Genomic DNA, 21,198 nt, shown 5'->3' with positions numbered 1-21,198 from the left:
TCTAATAACTAAAGCCTACTGGATGTCTCAGTTGACTTAAATTAAGTTTATAATGTGTATAAATAATTTAATGATTAAAGAATAAACTTAAACCAAATGTGACAATTCTCAAAACAATATTTTATTTACCCTTCACCTATATATGCTTAAAGAACATTGAGACATTAAATCAATATTCGATTTATTGTTAGTCACCTAACATGTCACCAATGACACCAGGTTCCCTATTAAGTTAAGCCTGGTCTGCATCAGTAGGAAGGACTTGGATAACCTCCTACTGCACTGGTAGTGCTTATAACTGGTCGCCGGGTGGTAGCTCCTCAGGCTCTTCGACCGCAGGTAGTTGAAGAGGTACACCTTTCGCTTCGATTACACATTCCATGTGCCACTCGGTGGAGAGAATGACATCTATGAAATGAAAATATGGTAGGCTAATGATTTATAGAGGAAAGCGTGTAATGGTTATGTATACATTTCAAATATATTAATTTAGAACGAAAGTCACTAATTAGCTCACTCTCACCAAACCTGCACGATACCACCAGGGGCGTCGCTAGACCTTTTCCAAGTGGGGGGGGGGGGGGGTGTAGAGGCCAACGATTAACGACAAAACTAGCCACCAATTACCGACAAAATTAAACGACAAATATCTAAAAATTAACCCTATGAACCCCGGGCCGAAGGCTAAATTGTTTTTCCTATGGACTTTCTGTAGTACTTGCGTACGTGCAAATGGTCATTTTCCACGACGACAGAAATATACGAATTATTTCGTCAACAGTCAGCATTTATAGCTATATATTTTAATGCAGGCGCGGAGCTAGAATCTTATTTTAGGGAGGGGCGGTATCAAGCAAGCGAAGCGCGCTCATTAGGGGGTCAGGGTGATAGGCCTCCGCGCGAAGCGCGGAAGCTTAGACATTTCCCTAAATTATTAGGAAAAGAAGACGATTTATTGTACCGTTCTCGACTGTTAATCCTTGTCTGAAAGAGGTTCCCCCCCTCCTGCGCGAAGCGCGAAAGCTTTGACGTTTCATTATAAGAGTAGACTGTTAATTCTTGTCTGAATTTCGTTTCTTCCCGCCCGCGCGAAGCGCGGACGTTTTGGCGTATAATCAAATTATTAGAGAAGTAGACGATTCGTTGAACCGTGCTCGACTCTTAATTCTTGTCTGAATTCAGTTTCTCCAACCCCCCCCCCCCCACCGCGCAAAGCGCGGAAGTTTTGACGTTGAATTAAATTATTAGAGAAAGTAGACGATTCGTTGAACCGTGCTCGACTCTTAATCCTTGTCTGAATGAAGCTTCCCCCTTCTGCGCTTCGCGCGGAAGTTTTGTTTAAATTATTAGAGAAAGAAGACGATTCGTTGTACCGTTTCCGACTCTTAATAAGCCCTAATTGTCTGAATTCAGTTTCCCCCTTCACCGCGAAGCGCGCAAGCTTTGACGTTTCATTAAATTATTAGAGAAAGAAGACGATTCGATGTACCGTTCTCGACTCGTCTAAATGAAGTTTTCCCCTTCGCGCGAAGCTCGGAATTTTCGGCGTTTCATCACAATATAGAGGAGGGAAGACGATTCGTTGTACTGTTTTCGACTCTTAATAAGCCCTAATTGTCTGAATTCAGTTTCCCCCTTTAGCGCGAAAGCTTTGACGTTACCTTAAGTTTTTAGAGAAAGAAGAGGATTCGTTGTACCGTTTTCGACTCTAAATAAGCCCTATTTGTCCGAATTCAGTTTCCTCCTCTTGCGCGAAGCGCCGAAGCTTTTACGTTTCCTTAAATTATTAGAGAACGAAGACGATTCGTTGTACCGTTCTCGACTCGTTTAAATGAAGTTTTCCCTCGCGCGCAGCGCGGAATTTTTGGCGTTTCATCAAATATAGAGAAAGGAAGACGATTCGTCGTACCGTTTTCGACTCTTATTAAGCCCTATATTCATCTGAATTCAGTTTCCCCCTCTCGTGCGAAGCGCGGAAGCTTTGACGTTTCCTTAAATTATTAGAGAAAGAAGACGATTCGTTGTACCGTTTTCGACTCTTAAAGCCTTTTTGTCTGAATTCAGTTTCCCCCTCTCGCGCGAAGCGCGGAAGCTTTGACGTTTCCTTAAACTATTAGAGAAAGAAGACGATTCGTTGTACCGTTTTTGAATTTTAATAAGCCCTATTTGTCTGAATTCAGTTTCCCTCTCTCGCGCGAAGCGCGGAAGCTTTGGCGTTTCCTTAAATCATTAGAGAAAGAAGACGATTCGTTGTACCGTTCTCGACTCGTCTAAATGAAGTTTTCCCCTTCCACGCAAAGCGCAGAATTTTTGACGTTTCATCACATTACAGAGAAAGGAAGACGATCCGTCGTACCGTTGTTGACTCTTAAAATTTTTAAAATTCCGATTTCTTAAGCTGATATCATAGGAAAGTGAAACTTCGATAAAATACAAGTATTGTAGTTGTAGTCACTCTCGAAGTCTTCACAGCGGATAAAAAGTCACAGTTCGTAGGGAAAAAAACTTGTCGGCCGACCGACAATATACATCTCACCGACTTCAAACTTCTGTATTGATATAGTACACGATAATCCAGCAAGAATACCGACACAGCTGACCCGACACAGCAACATATTTACCCGTGTCTTTCTTGCTCCCTCGACGAGACGACTCTTTTTCTCTTTCTTTCTTCTCTTTTCTTTCCTTTCTTTTCTTTTCCTTTCTTTCCTTTTTTTCCTTTCTTTCTTTTCTTTTCCTTTCTTTTTTTCTGTTCGATCATTAATTTTTGTTTTCTCGTATTCAATGTTCCTTCTCTCTCGGGGCACTAATCAAAACATATTGTAGATAGCATATTATTGTAGGTCCTCTAAAATGAATAGACCCTCCTGAGCAATACATTTTTGAAAAATTAAAATTTTTAGAGATTTTATAATTATGTTGGAACAGACGGGAAAGTAGTTCGGCCCTACACCAAGTTACATTACGGGCCCAGCCAATTTGAAGTGCCCATTATGTAAAGTGATTACAACTTATACAAATTCCCAACTTTCTTATATTTAGCCAGGTTTAATTGAAACTTTCATCAGTTTGCTTCTCTCATTTTTCTGTTTTCTTTTGAGTAGTGCCTATTTGGGTTGGATTTCCCTTTAAACGATCAGTGCCATCGTAAATTCTTAGACGAGATACTTTTAAAAGCTGACTATTTACCTGGCGCGTAGTAGTCGTAAACCGTGATGAGACCGGGCTTGGATCTGTGACGTGATGGACACGTCTAACCTCCAGATCAAAGCACAACGGTTTGGCGTTAAACTGAAATAGAATGAGAGAAAATACGAAGATATGACAGTAAAAGTGTAATTATAGAAGGAAACAAGTTTATTTATGCTTTCTTAGCAGTCAGATTCACATCACGAGCGTTCCATGCACGCATAAATGTGACAAGTCTTGATGTAGCATTTAAGAGCGTATAGGATATTACAATGGGTGTACGGAAGACGCCAAGTCAAGCAAATAAGATGCCAGAGAACAAAAAGGAACGGCTTTGATTTCAGTACATAAAACCTTTAAAAAAAACTTTCCCTAGGACAACGATAACCCTTGAATTTACATCCGTAGGAATACTATCATGGTAAGCTGTTGGAGGGGGGGGGGTGTATATGGGTGGTGGTTTGGCAAGTAACTATCCAAGGGATTGTCCAGGGGATACTCGTCCGGAGACGCAATACTTAAAAATGGCGTCGAGGTAATTAAGATTATATTTTTCGAAACATTTTCTTCATACAAAACGATCGCAAACTCTTTCGACATGATCACCATGTAGCAAGTTCAATAACCTTGTGCGAAAATTACAGTGACATAAAGCATAATCTGAAAATTATTAATGAAGGCATTACAATGATGATATTGCTCTATCATAATGTTGACTTCTACGAAGAATTGTATACAGTTATGCCATATAGATGTTACAATTATTTATATAGACCTGATAGGTTATTTTTCATTCCAATTGCAATCCTCCCCCCCCCCCGAAAAAAAAGTTTTTAAAAAAGAATCCTGATACAACTATATGTAAACTGCCTATTAACCCACAAGCATTGCAGTTTAGAGCTTTCTTATTTTCTAGATTGATCAGTTTACCCTCCTCCAACAATTTATTTTATGTTCCAACCCTTCCTCGTTTGAATAATACAGTTTTCTTAAATGAACCATTCCGACAATTGCTAATTTTTTGCACAAGAAAAAGTGATTCTAGATTTATTTATTTTCAATTAAAAGGCTTTCGTGATTAGTTACTATCAAATTGCTATTATTTAAGAATTGCACAACGTACTGCATTAGAAATGCATTCAAACTTTTCTGTGAATTTTGATCTATCTACTAATATATCTAAATCATAATTCCTAGCATTCTGGATCCAACGATAATGTAAAAACTGCATACTGTTAAGAGTAGGAAGGGTAGCAAAGGCTACATGCACGGTACCGTTATAGTGCTTTGTACATGCGAGCGAGCCATTGCTTCGCTGCCTTGTGCATGTTTGCACGCATTCGTAATAACAGTTATTGTTCATGCTCATTGTACTGTGCTGTGTGTTTCGCACGCGCTATTCATAGAACCATCGCGTTAATCAGATTATCTCAAAATAAAATTGGCACAGGGGGATATTGGGCTTGGTACAATGGGGATTAAGAGTAGGAAGGGTAGGGAAGCTAGATACCTCGTTGAAGTACAAGACGACCTTCTTGTCTCTTTGTTCAGCCCTAGTGAGTTCTGGGTAGAACCCATTCTTCAGTAAATCAAAGGACTTTTGTTCAGGAACGAAACCAGTAACTAGCTTCACCTCGACCATGGCCATGTTGGAAAATCCATCATCACCGAGATACCTGTTAAAACGACGAATTGTCTTGTTAAGTTGGTTGGTTGGTTAGTTAGTTGGTTGATTGTTTGGTTGGTTGGTTGGTTGTTCGTCTGTTCATCGGTTAGCTAGTTAGTTAGTGGAATGGTTGGGGTTGGTTGACTTCGGTCGGTAGGTTATGTGTGCCGGTTAACAAATTTAGTTTTTGACGCGTTATAGGTTAGTTAAATTCGGTTTCTGGGTAAGTTTGATATGTAGATGGTCCGCGGGTGGGTAATAATTGGTTGATTTGGTCGAAGTTAGTTGGTAAGGTAGTTGGCTGATTAATTGGTTTGTTGGTTAGTTGGCTGGTCGGTCGGCCGTCCCGTCTCCCCGTCGAGATCCATGTGCGTGCGTGCACACTTTCGTAGTAGCAGTAATTGTTCATGCTCATTGGACTGTGCTGTGTGTTTTGCACTCGCTGTTCATAGAACCATCTCGTTAATCAGATTATCTCAAAAACAACCCGACAAGGGGGATTTGGGCTTGGCACAATGGGGATTAGCCCTGTGGCATGATAAATGTTAAATGATACAAACTAGTGAGTTATTGCATGATGGAATAACAAGTCAATTAATAATTATTCGATTGTCGTTTGTTTAGTTTGATGGCGGTAGATATGATTTAAGACCTAAACGACGGATCTTTATTATGTTTCACTTAAAATTCATCTTTATTCTAAGATGATAATCATCATCAATAGTGATCTGTCAGTTTATGACAGGTTCAGTGACCCAATCAAAATTTTATATCAATTGTCTCTCCAAGTTCCTCCGTCTTGAGTCATCCGTTTCAGCATTTCATACCCTGTTGCTCCACATCGTCTAAAAAGCCTTTACGAGGTCTTCCCCTCTTTTTCTTTCCATGAATACGACCTTCTATGACCCTGAGTATCAAGCCATCATCAAGCTTCATAGGCATGCGTCTTCAAGATGATAATAGTTCCACCTTTATTTACCTCACACACACATTGAGATTAAAGCTTTCTTGGCAGGCGTCTTCAAGTTGTTGCGTCGTTGGACCCACGTTAAAACTGATGTCGAAGGCTGGTGCGGGAGGAAGAGCCGGATGAACGTTATATCGGATGATAACCTGATAATTATTTGAACAAAGTAAACGTAAGCAAAGAATAAGTTTTAAGAATTATAACTGACGTGAATGGAGCGAGAATATTGAATACAATTAATTTAGTGTGGATATTCTACCTAACATATGGCGTTCTAGGCCCCGTCTTATAGATATCAATCGCAACTTATTTGCGATTCATATCAATTGCAGCCAGGCGCGTACGCGGGGGGGGGGGGGGGGGGGGGGGTGAGTTCGACCCCCACCCCTCAATTTTTTTTTATTGTGTGTGTTTTGAAGGACCTCCCCCCCCCCCCCCGATTTTTGTTTTTAATTTTTTTTAAATTGTGCTAATGGGTGACCACAAAATGGTGACCCCCCCCCTCCTCCCAACAGAACAAAATATCGATCGGCCAAATTTCGGGGGGGGGGGGGGGGAAAGTGCTCTTCACCATTTATATTGAAAAACACGTGTTTTCCGTTTTAACCCTGCTAGGTAACCAAAGGCTCAATTGAATCATTATTTTATTGAAGGAAGAAAGGATACTCGATGCTATATTCGCGAATTTAGCCTACATCCATTTATGTATATGCATTGTTACAGTAGCAAAATCTTGTGTGGTTCCCCGTCCCCCTCAATCCCCCCCCCTTCCCCCCTTCCCCCCTTGGTTTGGTTTGGTTTTATTTTCCGTATAAAAATTCAATACATACAAGAATACAATTTAAAAATAATACAAATCAAGAATAAAAAACGGCTGGAAAGCTCTATTCAGAGCCATTATTAAAATGGCTCTGTTCTTCCTAGAGGTCCAGAAATAATCAAACATAGAAATAAAACACAAAATATTAAAAAAAATAATATTACTACCCCCTCCCAAACCCTCTATAACATATTATGAAACGACTGTTACCATCCCTCCCCCTCCCCGTTTACACCAAAAGTTTATACATCAAAATCTAGCATCCATTCATTTAGGCCCTGTCGAAATAAATTGAGTGTGTTCGGTCTACGTAAGTTAATCGGTAATTCATTATATAATTTAGATCCGCGATAAAAGAATGTTCGTTTACAATAATTAGTTTTAGGCTAAGTTATCGATATTTCTTAGGGCATAATTGGTTTCTTTGTAAAAGATTATTCTGCATATAGTCTGGAGTTAAATTATGGAAAATCTTATACAGCATTATGTACATGTGCTTTTTACGTCTGGTTTTTAGGGATTCCCATTTTAAGAGGTCGTGAATTTGATATGTTGAAGTATGATTATGAGGGTTTATCTTAAGGATTATCCTACCAGCCCTATTTTGAAGTTTCCCCCCTCTCTCTCCTCTCTCTCTCTCTCTCATTATCTCTTGTTTTTTCATAGTGCCCTTGATTATAATCTTTAATCAAATCCATATTTTTAGTATTTATTTGTTTTTTTCATGGTTTATATTGCTTTGCCTCGGTTTTCTTTTGTTTTTTCCCGTTACAGTCTTTGTATTATGACCGTGTTCTTCTATCTTTGACGTGTAAAGTATTGTATTGTCCCTTTCTCGTCTCTGTTGGCATTCCCCTTTTTCTTTCCCCTATTTTGTAGTTCCTTTTGTAGTTACAGATTAGTTAATTTAATTACTCATTATTCCTAAGTTTTATTTGAGGTGTTCACACTTGTACAAGCATTGCTTTTTAGTGGACCCCTCTGTTTCCAACATGTATTTCTTAAATTTGTTTTAAATGCTTATAATTGATTTGTAATGTTTTGTTGGAAACATGAATAAATTTGAAATCTTGAAATCTTGAAATCTACAGTCATTACCGAAATGAAATAAAATGAACTTTACCTGAAGAAGGGCACATCCTTCGCCAATAGCGATGACGTCGATGGCCTTTGGAAGTTGGTCGAGGTCGGCCCGCTGGAGAACGAGACGATTTCCATCATGGATGATGAATATTGAGTTCAACGAAAAAGGCTCCTGGTAGCTAAACGCAATACCCAGGTTAGACTCGCCGCCGAACACAAGACGGGCATACTCAGCGAGAGCGTGAATGGCGACGACGGTGTCCTGGGAATTAGACAGTGGTTTCGAAGAATATCCTAAAAAGTTGCATGATGTTCTCCTTTCATTACTTGGAATACTATCTAGCATGAGGGAATTTAGTAGCTATATTAACCAAAAGTTATTTTATATTATCTAAATAACTGCTCTTTTAAAAATTACGTCATAATAGAACAATGCTTCAAGCTAGTCTGTTGGGGATATCAACTTTTGATATCAATTCAAAATACCCACCCCCCCCCCCCCCCTCATTTTGTTTTCTTATACTTATAGCTGTTCAGCTACAGTCTTCGTCTGCTGTGTGAGATCGTCAGGGAGAGGGGATAATACGGTAGTAATTCCAAATGCTACTTGGAAACGCAAGAACAGTTATCAAAAGTTTAGAGGTTGTAAATAAAATAAGGAGGGGGATATTGCCATAATCCTTACTTTGTAAAAATGCATTCACATTTCATTATAATTTCCTCAAAATATTACCTGAGACGATTTAAACCCTCCGTTAGGGCCTTGCTGTGAGACAATCCACTTGGAGATAGCCGAGCCGCGGGCTATGGCGTCATGACCGTAAACATTGATGTAGGTTAGGAGTACGTACGCGGTCATCTCAATGCTGAGGGAGGAAGCGGTTGCACCACGGTTGTATCTACGCGATCCCGGAGTCTGGGTTCGGCTGCTTACCCAGTATCTCACTCCATCTGTTAATATCATTTACAGGGGTAAAGCTATTTAAGTTGAGCAGAACGGTAGCAAAAGACAGGTGGTGTTATTTCATATTCCAAAGGTGTGAAAGCGCATGATTGTTACTGGAGTCAAATTGCCCCTTGAAAAAGGCCCCCGTTTACCCCCCCCCCCCCCCCAAAAAAAAAGGGATGTCCACACTGGGAAAGCAAAAAGCATTCCCATCTAATTATCGTAGTGACTTTTCGAACTGGTCTATTCTCGTAAGCTGTTTCATATGGATAAATCTATCCCTAAAGTACACGTACTTTCATTTTTGGCGACTGATTCGAGGTATTCCAGAACTTTATTGACGTTGGGATCCTTAGCTATACTCAGGGCGTAGGCGATGAGGGCGGCAGTGTATGTGTCTTCCAAACTGCCGATAGAGTTGCGGATACAGGACAACGCGTCTTGGATAGCCTGGGTCTGAAAGAGAATATCAAAATCATTAATTCTCCGTAAATTAAAAAAAGACATGCACTGTACTGTAGTTTTGCATGTACATTATTAAAAACATAGGTTATCATTGTTTTTTTCTGTTTTTTTAAACACTATTCCAATTTTTTTTGTCGTCTCTGGTTTTATCACTGAAACCTCCCGATATCACTAGATTCAGGCGCGTACGCAGGGGGGGGGGTTTGAACCCCCCCCCCCCCCTCTCCTTTGGTATTTGTTATGTGTGTATTTTGGACGAAAAACCCCAAACCCCCTCCCCCCTTGGTAATTTTTTGGGGGGTAATTTTTTTTCTTCAAATTTCGAGATCAAGAAAGAAAAAAAAAAGGGTGTCCTCTTACCCCCCCCCCCCCCCCCCCCCCCCCGCTTATTTAGTGACTGGTTGAGTCGTTGCGACATTTTCGGCCCGATTTAAACATGTTTAAAAAACCTCGGTTTGTCGACAAACCTCCTTTGTGAATTCGGGCCACTAAGTGTGAGAATGTTTTTAAGCTGTTTTAGTGAAGCTCAAGAAGAATGACAAAGGCTCCACCAAGCACGAACCCACGATCTCAGCTAAATGACATGCAAATCATACAAAACTCGTCGCAGCTCGATTGTGACACGCCAGCTAATTACATCAGAACAAAGTGTTCGTCGATTGTATGCCTTACTTCTGTAGATCTAATCGTGGACGCGAAAATCTTCGAGAACTTAAACCAGACGAATTTCGACTTGAGACAGCTGAAGACGGGCTTCGATACATCATCAGTAAAAGAGATCGACTGGAAGAAGAGATCAACTGACAAAGAATAATCGTCATGATGAGGTGTCAAACAGCGGAGTGATGTACGAAATACCTGGATGTTCAAAGTTCAAAGTGTCCATTTGAGAATGAGAGTTTCATGCGGTACGTTTCGCAGCTCAACAAAGATTGCCCTTTTCTATTGCAGAAACCAAGTGCAAAAAAGCCAGAAGATGGTGACAACTGGTATTGCAATGTTCCAGTTTGCAAAAAAAATATGGGAAATAAGATAAAACACATATTCTAGAAAGCTAGATGCTCACAGTTGTATACAAACCACGGCTTAAGACTAAGAGCAACATGCATTACAACTCTGGCTAGAGCCGGTTTCGAGTTCCGACACATTCAATCAGTGAGTGGTCACCACAGTACGCAGTCACTCAGGAATTCCTGTACACTAGCCCCAGCCACGAGCGGAAGAAAAAAATGTCCTCACATCGTGGATGTCATCTCTACGAGAAAAGAAACATCACTTTGCCTAGTGCAACTCAATCGGTTCCAGATCCTGGTCCTGGACCAGGTCCATGCGCAATCGCGCCTATTCCATGCACACGACCAGACAGCCGCTTGAAGTAGTAGTTCCGGACCGTGACTCAGTTGAATTCCCATCAACAACTTGCTTTTTCACTTTCGCAGGATAACGTACATCAGGACCTTTCAACGACTTCAAATACTTTTCAAATCCACGATTGTGTGGTGAACATTTATAAGAGACCCCAGTCTAACTCAAGTAATGTTCAGGACAAGGCTTTGTGTAGGCCTAGAAAAGGCTAGATCTACATATGTTTGGCTTCAGTTTGACTATTTCAGCTTTTTAAACTATTCTACAGATACATTATCGCTGTTTGGGAGTTGCACTTTGGAAAGACATTTTTACCTTGCTGGTTCGGACTCTCAGTTACTTCAAGTTCTACGAAGCGTAGTCGTAGACTCGATCTAGATCTAGATCTAGAAGTTCATTGTTCAAGTTGGAGTTTCAATTTCGAGTTTTCCTATTACCTGTTGCATTGATTTACAAGTTTATGATGGATGATCCTGTTGATAAAGGTAAGACTAAAACTAAGAAAGTTTGATCAAAACCTTAGTTTTTTAAAATAAGTTAGATCTAGATCTAGATCACACTCATACAATAGATGTAGACCCAGTAGATATAGTATTAATGTAGGCCTATGGACCTCGAGATGAGGGCGATTTCTTAAATAACAAGGATCCACATCATAATGTTATAAACATAATAACATCATTTTGTTCGGGCATCAGTAAATTTACCCACACTCGGTACCTTTAAAACAGTCCAAAAACCCTCGGCTAATGCCTCGGGCGTGTTAGACCCCGTTTACAGTGAGAAAATTACGGGGCCGGGCCAGGCCGTGGACCGGCCCCGCAATTTTGTGCGTTTACAGTGCGAGGACGGGCCGCGGCCTGGCCTCGCACTGTAAACGCACACAATTCCGGGGTAACAGTTGGCCCCGCAATTGGCCGCGCATTTGGTGCGTTTACAGTGAGAAAAAGCCGGACCAGGCCGCGGCCTGTCCCTACGTGCGTTTACAGTGAGAAAATGCGGGGCCAGGCCGCGGCCGAGACTACCTCCAGAGCAGGGCCAAATGCCCGGCCAGTTTGGCCTCGCATTTGGCCTTTTGCGCGTTTACAGTGCGAGGCCAGGCCCGGCCTTTTGCTCACTGTAACAGGGGTCTTAGACACTTAGACTGTTCCAAAGGTAGGCCTACCTTGTGTGGGTAATTCCTACTAATGCCCTCACTGCTGTGCATTATTTGTATGTTACTGAACTGTTTTTTTTTTTATGAAAGTGAATATAGCTAAAAAAAATAAAGATCAATTTTTATTTGATTGTTGTCCGATTCAAGCACTAATAGGGTTCATGGCTTGATACAATCGACACATATGCTGACATTTTTGAATAATTATGATCGGTAACGTAGGCCTATGGGTTAAACAAGCTTTGACTTGTACAAATGAGGGGAAATCATGTATTGCTAAAAATTAGAATGTTAATATCGTGTAGATCTAGGCCTTCAGTTCCGATAATCTGTGAAAATACAACTTTAAACTAGTTCAGTTCCAATTCTCCTTTCCAATCATTCTTGAAGAAATTCTACACGATAATTTATTTCTTACATGTTTAACTGGAAAGTGGTTTTTAAAGGGGTGTAACATGTCGAGACTACTTGTCTTTTCAGTGGCCTGACTCGGGTCCAATCAACTACGGACGACGCGACCGCATTATTCACGTGCGTGCAGCATACGAGAAACTGGAGCATCCGTTTCGCGAACGCTAGCGCGCGCTGACCGTCAATTAAGTACATTCGTTTACGCGCAGCTGTCCAAAAGAAGTCGTATATGGCGTTAACCAGTATTTGCCATGCTATTCCCCCCTTTTTTAAGAAATCCAGTCCGCCCCTTTATTACTGTCTGAAAAATATCTCACTTGGTGAAAAACTACAGAACATTCAGGAAATGCGCCTTGAGCATTTGACTGTCAAGTGGATTTGGCGCCTTATAAATCATATGTATTATTATTATTATTATTATTAAAGGACCATACCTATAACAAATCATTTTCCACGAAATGTACGTAATATGACAGGTGTGGATTAAGAAATACAAATTAAAAACTCATCTGTAGACCTACAGTATTAGGTAGATCCCCTTAGACTTTATAAGTCGTCTCATTTTAGTGCATTTTCACGTTTTAACATTTCTTTTCCTTTTAGCCAGCTACGATCAAATGCATTATTCACGTTATTTATTTGGAGTTGTGGTCTTTATTATGCAGATTTGATTGCACATGCACATATTGGTTCTACTTGCTAATTCAAAACGGTGAATGCACCATACGGCTTACTTCGAATCATCCGATCATCGCGTCCGGCCTGGTGGTCGCGTTATTCGTGAAATCACAAACATTACCCCCGATATTTCGCGAATAAAGGGACACGTTTTCACAAAAGGTCGGGTATGAAAATCGACCACCCGACCCGACGGGATGACACAATGATTTGAAGCAAGCCCACCATACATACTTCCAAAGGCTGCTGGGCTTCCAGTAAGCTAACGACTATGAACGCTGTCAAAGTCACCTCATCATTCACTCCACCCTAAAGAGAGGTCAAGAGAAGACAAATTACAAATAATCGTGGTAGATGTATAGATACATGTATATAAAGCCTAGCGCTTTGCAGCAAATGAATGATTTAATAAGTAAATCTATGAAAAGTAAAACAAAAACAAATGGGAGGGAACATTGCACATCTACATCCAAGGTGAAAGCAGTGAATTCAACTGTTAAACGAAGAAAAGAGATATTTAATATGGCTAAATATTTTTTGATCAAAATACTCGATCTGTATGCATGTTGAACATATATGTGCTTTTAGATGCAGCGTTGGCAATTTGCGTTTGAATGACCGCACCTTTAGAAAAGTACAACTTTTCTATTTCTAATCAGTTTGTGCTCATACTTTCCCTGACTTGTTTCTCTCATGAATCTGCTTCTAGTGAAACCCACTTAATATCAGGGTGGAGGCCCTCTTTTTTTATACCTGCATCTCTTTGTGGATTACGCGACCCCTTGACCGGAAACACCCATTCTCCTCTTGTCCGAGGGTGTTGTACAGCCAATTAATACTGACGTCAAGGTCCTTTGTATCGATGGTAATGAATGGACTGGCCTGAGCGAAGGAGCGAATCACATAGGCTGTCAGCCATGCACTCCCTGATGGGTCCCGGTTACCAAACGCTGAGTAAGACCCGAGGCTACGCCGGTAATTGAGCTGCTTCTGGTATCCTTTCTGAAAATTATGAAAACGGGGAAAACGTGTGAAACAAGTGCATAAATGTTTACATTTTACGTTGCCTACTTATTTTCCTTTTGGCAACCTCTTATTTTCACCCTCCTCCTCCTTCTTCTCCATTATCGTCGTCGTCTTCATTTTTCTTCATTTTTCTACTGCTACATCTTCCCGGCCTCCTTCTAGGATGACGTAGTTCCTATTAATTTATCTATTTGCAATGATGGATGTTTTTTATATGTTGTAGGCATCGTAGGTTCAACACACGAGCCATTATATAAATGGTTTAATTTGGTTATGGATGAACGTAATTGATCACTATCGAGGTTTTCACAGTTTATTACTTATCATAAATATGGGTTTAGTTATGATCTCTATTTAATTCTTCTAAGTAAAATATTTAAAAAAAGGCTTTGTGTGATGCTAGGTTAAGTAACCCCTTGGGAACAAACGCGACATACAATTAAATCCAGGATTCTGTCCTTCAGATTTCGATTGATATCAAGTTGTGATCGCTCTGAACCCATCATTCTTTTTGTTAGATTACCGGACCCTGATATGATTACCGCCATATCAATTACCAGTGGGTAAATTGTGTCCGAGTTTGGATCTACTCATGGTCTTTCAGTATGATGAATGTTAACTTACGTGGTACACTAAACTTCAAGAACACAAACACTATAATTACCCTCATATTTGACAAGGCTTTGTTGACTTGTGATTGGTCAGCTTGTTCGGTCGCTTGGAGGTACTGGAGCGCGTAGATGTTTGGTACAAACCCGATCATGTTCTGCTCACCGCATCCAGACGGGATCCTGAGCAGTCTGTCGATGTTCGCAAGACTATTGCCGAGAATGTCCCCTAGGTTAGATGAATAGAAGGAGATGCCGATATTTGAAATGTAAAGACTTGGTTATATATTAGAACCAATCGTTTGGTAACCTCAATAGTGGATTTAAACATAGTCTATCGCCTTGGGAGCCGGAGGGTAGAGGAGTGCTTCAGCACCGGGTCCCCTAAAGAAAAATCGGTGTTGCTAGATTTCGTCAGGGAATGGGGAAAAACGAATTTTCGAGCGAAAAGATACTTTTAAAATGTACTCAAATTATTTATACAATCCTATGCTTTATTGTGTCACTGTAAATCTGATAAATCATTACTTCGATCATCAGGTAGGTCTACTTCATACAAATCATCCAGCATGTGTGGATATAAATCATCGCGTAGATATTATCTGCGCATGTCATTTTACAGTTCATTTGTAATTGTGTTAACCCACCGAGATGAATACTGAATAAGTGTCCGTGAAATGTATGTAATCATGATTCATTTATGCACCGATAGTACATCCTATGATACACGGGTGTAAATATTCCTTTCATTTCAGCGGGGATTTGTACCGTTTGCTATCTACGAACTGGTCTATTATAACATTCAGGGTAAAATATATTGAATAGTAGATGGCGTAATAGATCAGAATAGTTCCAATACCTGACAAGAATATAGTAACTCTGCCCGAGTCCGTAACATACTCCACCGGAACTGAGATCTCAAATGTATGCCTGAATGTGCCGCCTTTCTCTTCTGTTAAATAGGGGATAATACGGAGTAGTTTAATAATAATAATAATGACAAATTACAATAATAACGCTCATACTGATTTGATAATGCTTTTAATGCTAATATTAAAAGTAAAAATAGAATATGTCGATATCACTACTACTACTTATGACTACAAAAAGAATGATGATGATGATGATAATAATAATGATGATAATAATAGTATTATTGATAATATCTACATGAATTTAATATTGCTTACATATCAACTCCAAGTCATATTTATTACCTTACCTGGCTCTGACCAAGCTGACCAAACGTTGCTGAAAACATGGGAAGAGTTCCCCGCAATAAATTTTTACTATACCTTTGTTGAGAATACCATCTTTAGATCACATTACAGTTCGTCATATTACAATTCGTCACCATGGCCATACTTTGTCCAAAATGATCACATGACCAATGAGTGCTTACCTTTTGGACAGAAGTACAAACTAAGCGATTCCTCCACCTCCTCTCCTTCAGGCTGTAAGAAATAAAAGCAATTAGAGGGAATTGTGATGGCGAACTGGGTGGAAGTAAAGAGCTCAGTCGAGAGTTAAACAATAACACTTTCAATTGCATACCTTCAGTCACACCTCCAAACTGACTGCATATCGACTCCAAACCGACCGACCGATTCTTGGCGGTCTGGTTTGTGAGACTGTATTATTTAAAGGTGAAATTCAAAGAAAATCACAAATATGTCAACTAATGTATCACTAGTAACTGGTAAGCTAACAGATGGCCATCGTACAAGTTAGAGGTCAGCTACATATCGGGTGATTTATAAAAATAAAAATACAACCACCTCCATAGCAGCTGGGATATACGAGAGATTCGCCAGAAAAATAACGATGTTTTAATGACGTCACAACAGGGACCAATACTGCCCAAGCAGACGACATCCCATAAAGAATGAACATAATTGCAAAGCTATCATTTGTCAAATTATAATGAGTTTAGTGTATATAAATGTACTGGCACGTCAAACCGATCAAAAGGGGACATGACCCGATTCTGATAACTAAAATCTTTTACTTGTAAATACACAGGATAGGGGTTAATTAACAATCAAAGAAACCAGACTTTCAAATTGAAAAGCCCCCGGATTGATATTAAGGACGGCATTTGTTCCCTCTTAAAACGCCGAACATACCGCGGTGTCTGCAGCTGAATATACAATGGCGTCTTATTTTGTTTGCAAGCGACAGATTCCTTTATTTTTGTATCGCTGCATTTGTCATCAAAATAAAAACATGCGCGGGGTTTAGAGTGAGGCAATAGATTATACATTTAGCCTGACGGTAGTGAAGTAAGAGAAAGAACTCAAGAGAAGATGAAAACACAGGCACTGAAAATGTGTGAGATGTCATGAGACATCGTCTGCTTGTGCAAATCATGTCCCTGTTGTGATCTCACACATCTCAGCAGCGTTCGGAGAGCTATTCAGGTGCTATGCCGGGGCTGTATTTAAGCGTTTAGTAATTTATAATAATCATTACTTCGAATGTTTCCAAGCATTGAATTTTGATAACCTTGTCGAATCAAAGTTTCAACTTTGCAATAATGAAAATAAAGCTAGATTTAAAATCAATGAATATCTACTTTAACGACGGTGTCGACACGTACTGCCGGGTAATTATACGATGCATATAGAAATGGCATCCGTCAAAGTACAATATTAAGGACTTTTAGATTGAGTGGACGAGAACACGACGAACGCCGACTGATCATGCGTGTCAACGTACTTAACTGCCCATGTTGACTACAGAAATCTTTTAGTTTGCACTCGACGATATACATGCATGCAGGAAGTAACACTATGAACATCACGGACAAAGAAAGAGGACAAAATATACAGTTCCTCATTCTACCCTCAACAAAAGAACATCCCTTCACTGCAAAACAGGTGAATATGGTTGATTGTGACACCTGTTCTACACATTTTTTACATGATAGCAGGGAAGGGATGTTCCTTTGTCTACCTGAGGAACTGTATATTTTATGCGCACGCGGCATACTAGTACCTTGAGCATTGTAAAGGCGCTATATAAATATCAATATGTAGGTATGTAACTATGTACTAGATTTAGGAAAATCTAGGTTGACGCATTCTCGATCGCAGACTGAGACGACGTAACGCATGCGCAGTGCCTTAAAATGACGTCACACGTTGCAGTCAAAGCTGTTGACGTGCAAATCTAAAAGTCCCTATTGTGAGGACATACCGACATGGCATTTTAGTCTAATACAGCGTTGCTTGGGTAAAAAGAAACCATTATTTGTTCACAAAAAGGAACCTTCTGACACTTGAAAATGGAGATGATAGATAACAAGGCTAAATCAAATGAGCCACTTCGAAGATACTTTATGCGAATAGGTCATTAATTGTGTACAAAACTGTAAAAACCCATCGAGACGACTGCTAGATACGTGTTCATATAACACGTTATGTAATAACTATTCATTTATGCACCGATGGTACATTCATGATAGCAGGTGGAAGAAATCTTTTCAAGAGGGCACAAAAAAAGGCCATGATCATTCGAAAATGCACAAATTTGGACGTATCCATGCGTAAATGGTCCGTGTATATTTGGGGCTTTTTACTGCTGTCTCCGGAGTGACTTATTTAAAGAAACCAAACAAGACTTAATTTGTTTTAAAGATGTTAAATGTTTATACCAGGATTACAATTAAAAGTAGAAGAATGATGTGGATTGCAAAATCTGTTAGTTCCCGAATACTTGTTTAAACTTTATTTCGATAAAACACTTAATATTAAGGTTCAATACAAAACAGCGTATGGATCTATAAAAAAAGCCCATGGGCAAATGGGAATTTCGTTCAAAGACTATACATATTAAAAGCATATTAATGACAGATAAAGAACACATGACATGAATATATTTCATAATAATCGTGTTATTTCACAATCAATTCACGTTGATGGATGGGTGGAATGAATTTCAGTTTTTGGATCATCTGAAATAGTGCAGGTGCAGTAAAAGCATTCTTGCTGCTCTAATGGGTGGCGTATCCAACATGGCGTGTAGAAATATTAAGAAAACGTGCGGTAGTCCACTACACAAAAAAGCTGCCCTCTTCATGGACGGAAGATTTATACCCCACCCCCGTGTTTGGCACTTACTGGATATACAGCATCGGGTACGTTAATACAGTGAAATATTTAATCTTACCTCTACGAGAATAGGTTTGCTTAGTCCATCACTGTGTCTTACATCAGTTTCAACAGGTTTCTCTCCGCATACAGTCTGGTCATACACAACGATCACAGTTGCTGATGGGAAGACACATTTATATTATGTTGCATGATTGTGAAGTCCAGTTCAGTTCAGTTCTTTATTCATTTTCCACTTTGGAAAACGTTTTAAACATTATAATGTATCCGGGCATTTGACATAATAACGAAAACTAAGCATGTAAGGGATGTAAGCGATGGGAAAAAGGCGTATAGGTTCACAATTTTTTCTTCTATGGAGTGCGAATATGCGCCGGTGGGGGAGTGTGAGGGTATGTGCGGCTATGCGTGCGCGCGCGTGTGTGTGTGTGTGTGTGTATATGTGTGCGTTCGCGCGCGTTTCATGAACTTTTAACACTGGGCTATTGTAGCCTCGTTCAAATGATTTTAAAAAAAATAATAGATTGTTTCTGTTTGTCGCTCCAATTTGGGGGTATTCTGAGGAGGCTAGTGACAGTGTGTGGTGGAAGTATGGTCGGGTGGTGTGTGTGTGTCGCATTGTGGGGGAGGGGGATAGTAATGTGTTTGGTTGGATGGGGTTATTTGTTTTATGTTACAACTGATTTAATTTTTGTTTCCATCAATCGTACAATCTATGTAATGAAAATATTTTGAATTCATGTCAAGGAAAAACAACTTTTTTTGGATTTCTAAGATTGATTTGTATTGTTTGGAATCAATAAAACAAAATTTAAAAAAAACTATTGAAAAAAGGGGACCTGTATGAAGGCCATAGATGCAGGCCTCTTGGAGAGGAGGGGTTCAATAGATACAAGATATGTCGTAAAGGACATATACTTCACGGCATCGCTCATTATTTCAGAACTGATAGACAGGGGTGCATGGTATACTTACTTTCCAGATCAACGTCCCCTAATGCTGTGGGCCGAACGTTAAAGGTCACTTGGGTTGGTTCAGAGCTGCTGCATACGCAAGTGTATTTGCTGTTGGATTTCTCTTTGATCTCAAATTTAGCAGACGGAGTCAGAGTTACCTCAACCTTTAGGAACAACAATGACAGGGGGGAATGTTTTAAATATGGACGGGCGGTGGTCCGTGGCCATTCTTTATAATGCATGTGATATAACATCGTTCTCCTTGATTTGTTTGTTCTTACTTTTGTTAAATTTGATATCAGAAAGTAATAATTGATCCCATTGGTCCAGTTTGTCTTTTCATCACATTATGTTTCCCTCTCACTCTCTCTTTCTCCCTTTATATACAGCGGCATTTTACACCTATGCCTTAATCGAGTCGAGTGGTGAAAAAGAGAAAGAAAAAACGGGAAAACAGAGAAAAGGCAAAGGAGAAGAGCGAAGGCGGGTGAGAGAGAAAAAGAGAGAAAGAAGACGTCCTAGATTACCTTTCGCTCCCTCCCCTGATACAGCCTTGTAAATTTGCATTTCATTTTCCGAGAAAGACCGGTGCCCCCGTCTCCTACATACCGCCCACACCGCCCACACACTGCCCACACCCCCAAACACTTCGTTTCAGTGCTGCTTCAATATATTATCTCTATACTGGCCAAGAAAGCGGATTATGAATTTGACATCGTATTATTTTCATGTACCGGTAAGCACTTTTCTAAGTAGTTGAAGATGTTGATTTGAAGCTCCAGTTCCTCGCCTCGTATGACAGAGTACGGGAGATTGTAATCCGCAAACAACGGTTTGTAAGCTGTCACTGAGAAGGGTTCGGAGATACCAAAGCCAGTCGTTGAGGAGATACAGAACCCACTTCCAATCCACTGTGTAATGGTATCAGGGACGATGACGGTTGGGGATTCCCTAGGAAAAATACATAGATAATAATATGATGATTTTATTCAAACAATATCACTACTACTACCTCTATCATGACTTCTACTACTACCAATATCATGACTTCTTCTCCTGCCACTACTACTACTACTACTACTTCATCTTCGACTACTACCATTTCTCCTATTACTACTTCACTGCTTCTATTAATATTGCCGCCACTACTACTACTTCTGCTACTAAAAACTGACAATGCTGAAGATATTGGTCAGTATTAAACGATGATAATAATCATGATAATGATCGTTATAATGAGAAGAAGAAGTAGAAGAAAAAGGAGAAGAAGAAGAACAACTACGATAATGATGATAATGAATTTGATACTAATAGGCCTAACAGTAATAATAGTAAGAAAGATAATACATTTTTACAAAATTGTAATAATTGACTTGGAAAGATCTTTTCTATAAAATGTGAAGAAACAGTCAACTTTAAACCCCCATTAATTATCCATTACGTTTCCAGGGGGGTTCGATTCTATGGAATATGTAAGTTAGTTTTACTCCTTTAATAGATAAATCTATACTTTTTATACTTTTAGTTGTATCAGGATTGATTTGGCTTTAATATTCAAATTCATGTTGAATGATCCTACACATGGTCTACAAATAACTAGACAAAAAGAAAATCGATTATCGATTAGGGTGAGAATGATGATTAGTTTCACTGTGTCTTACTCTGGGCGTTGCATATACCAGAGCCAAGTCTCTGGAAAATATTTACGAACGGCTGGACCTGCTGGAACCGGCAAAGGTGCATTTCTGGA

General features: G+C 39.7%; 1 protein-coding gene across 1 annotated transcript; it reads right to left on the bottom strand.

Annotated features, from left to right (window-relative positions):
- On the bottom strand, positions 1–20,414 carry LOC115918155 (alpha-1-macroglobulin-like). The gene is made up of 15 exons (XM_030977366.1): positions 20,183–20,414; positions 19,468–19,612; positions 18,551–18,651; positions 15,783–15,834; positions 15,240–15,332; positions 14,437–14,609; positions 13,500–13,748; positions 12,981–13,055; positions 8,968–9,127; positions 8,459–8,676; positions 7,766–7,987; positions 5,835–5,968; positions 4,700–4,865; positions 3,190–3,291; positions 1–408 (listed from the first exon to the last, which is right to left on the bottom strand). Exons 6-15 carry the CDS (start codon positions 14,533–14,535, stop codon positions 370–372), a joined length of 1,464 nt encoding a protein of 487 aa, XP_030833226.1. The 5' UTR covers positions 14,536–14,609; positions 15,240–15,332; positions 15,783–15,834; positions 18,551–18,651; positions 19,468–19,612; positions 20,183–20,414; the 3' UTR covers positions 1–369.
- Between the last annotated feature and the right edge of the window lie 784 nt (positions 20,415–21,198).

The sequence above is a fragment of the Strongylocentrotus purpuratus genome, unplaced genomic scaffold, assembly GCF_000002235.5.
Source record: "Strongylocentrotus purpuratus isolate Spur 01 unplaced genomic scaffold, Spur_5.0 spur5_scaffold_9, whole genome shotgun sequence".
Lineage (NCBI taxonomy): Eukaryota > Metazoa > Echinodermata > Echinoidea > Camarodonta > Strongylocentrotidae > Strongylocentrotus > Strongylocentrotus purpuratus.
Note: the sequence above shows the minus strand (reverse complement) of the source record. Positions and strands in the feature narration are given on the sequence as shown.

Bases quoted from the DNA above. Each gene is read 5' to 3' on its own strand.
- LOC115918155 (XM_030977366.1), bottom strand. From the start codon at position 14,535: ATGATCGGGTTTGTACCAAACATCTACGCGCTCCAGTACCTCCAAGCG. The intron at 7,988-8,458 runs GTAATATTTTGA...TCTAATTCCCAG, and splicing joins GAGGGTTTAAATCGTCTCAG to GACACCGTCGTCGCCATTCA. The intron at 3,292-4,699 runs GTATCTAGCTTC...ATTCTATTTCAG, and splicing joins TCGTCTTGTACTTCAACGAG to TTTAACGCCAAACCGTTGTG.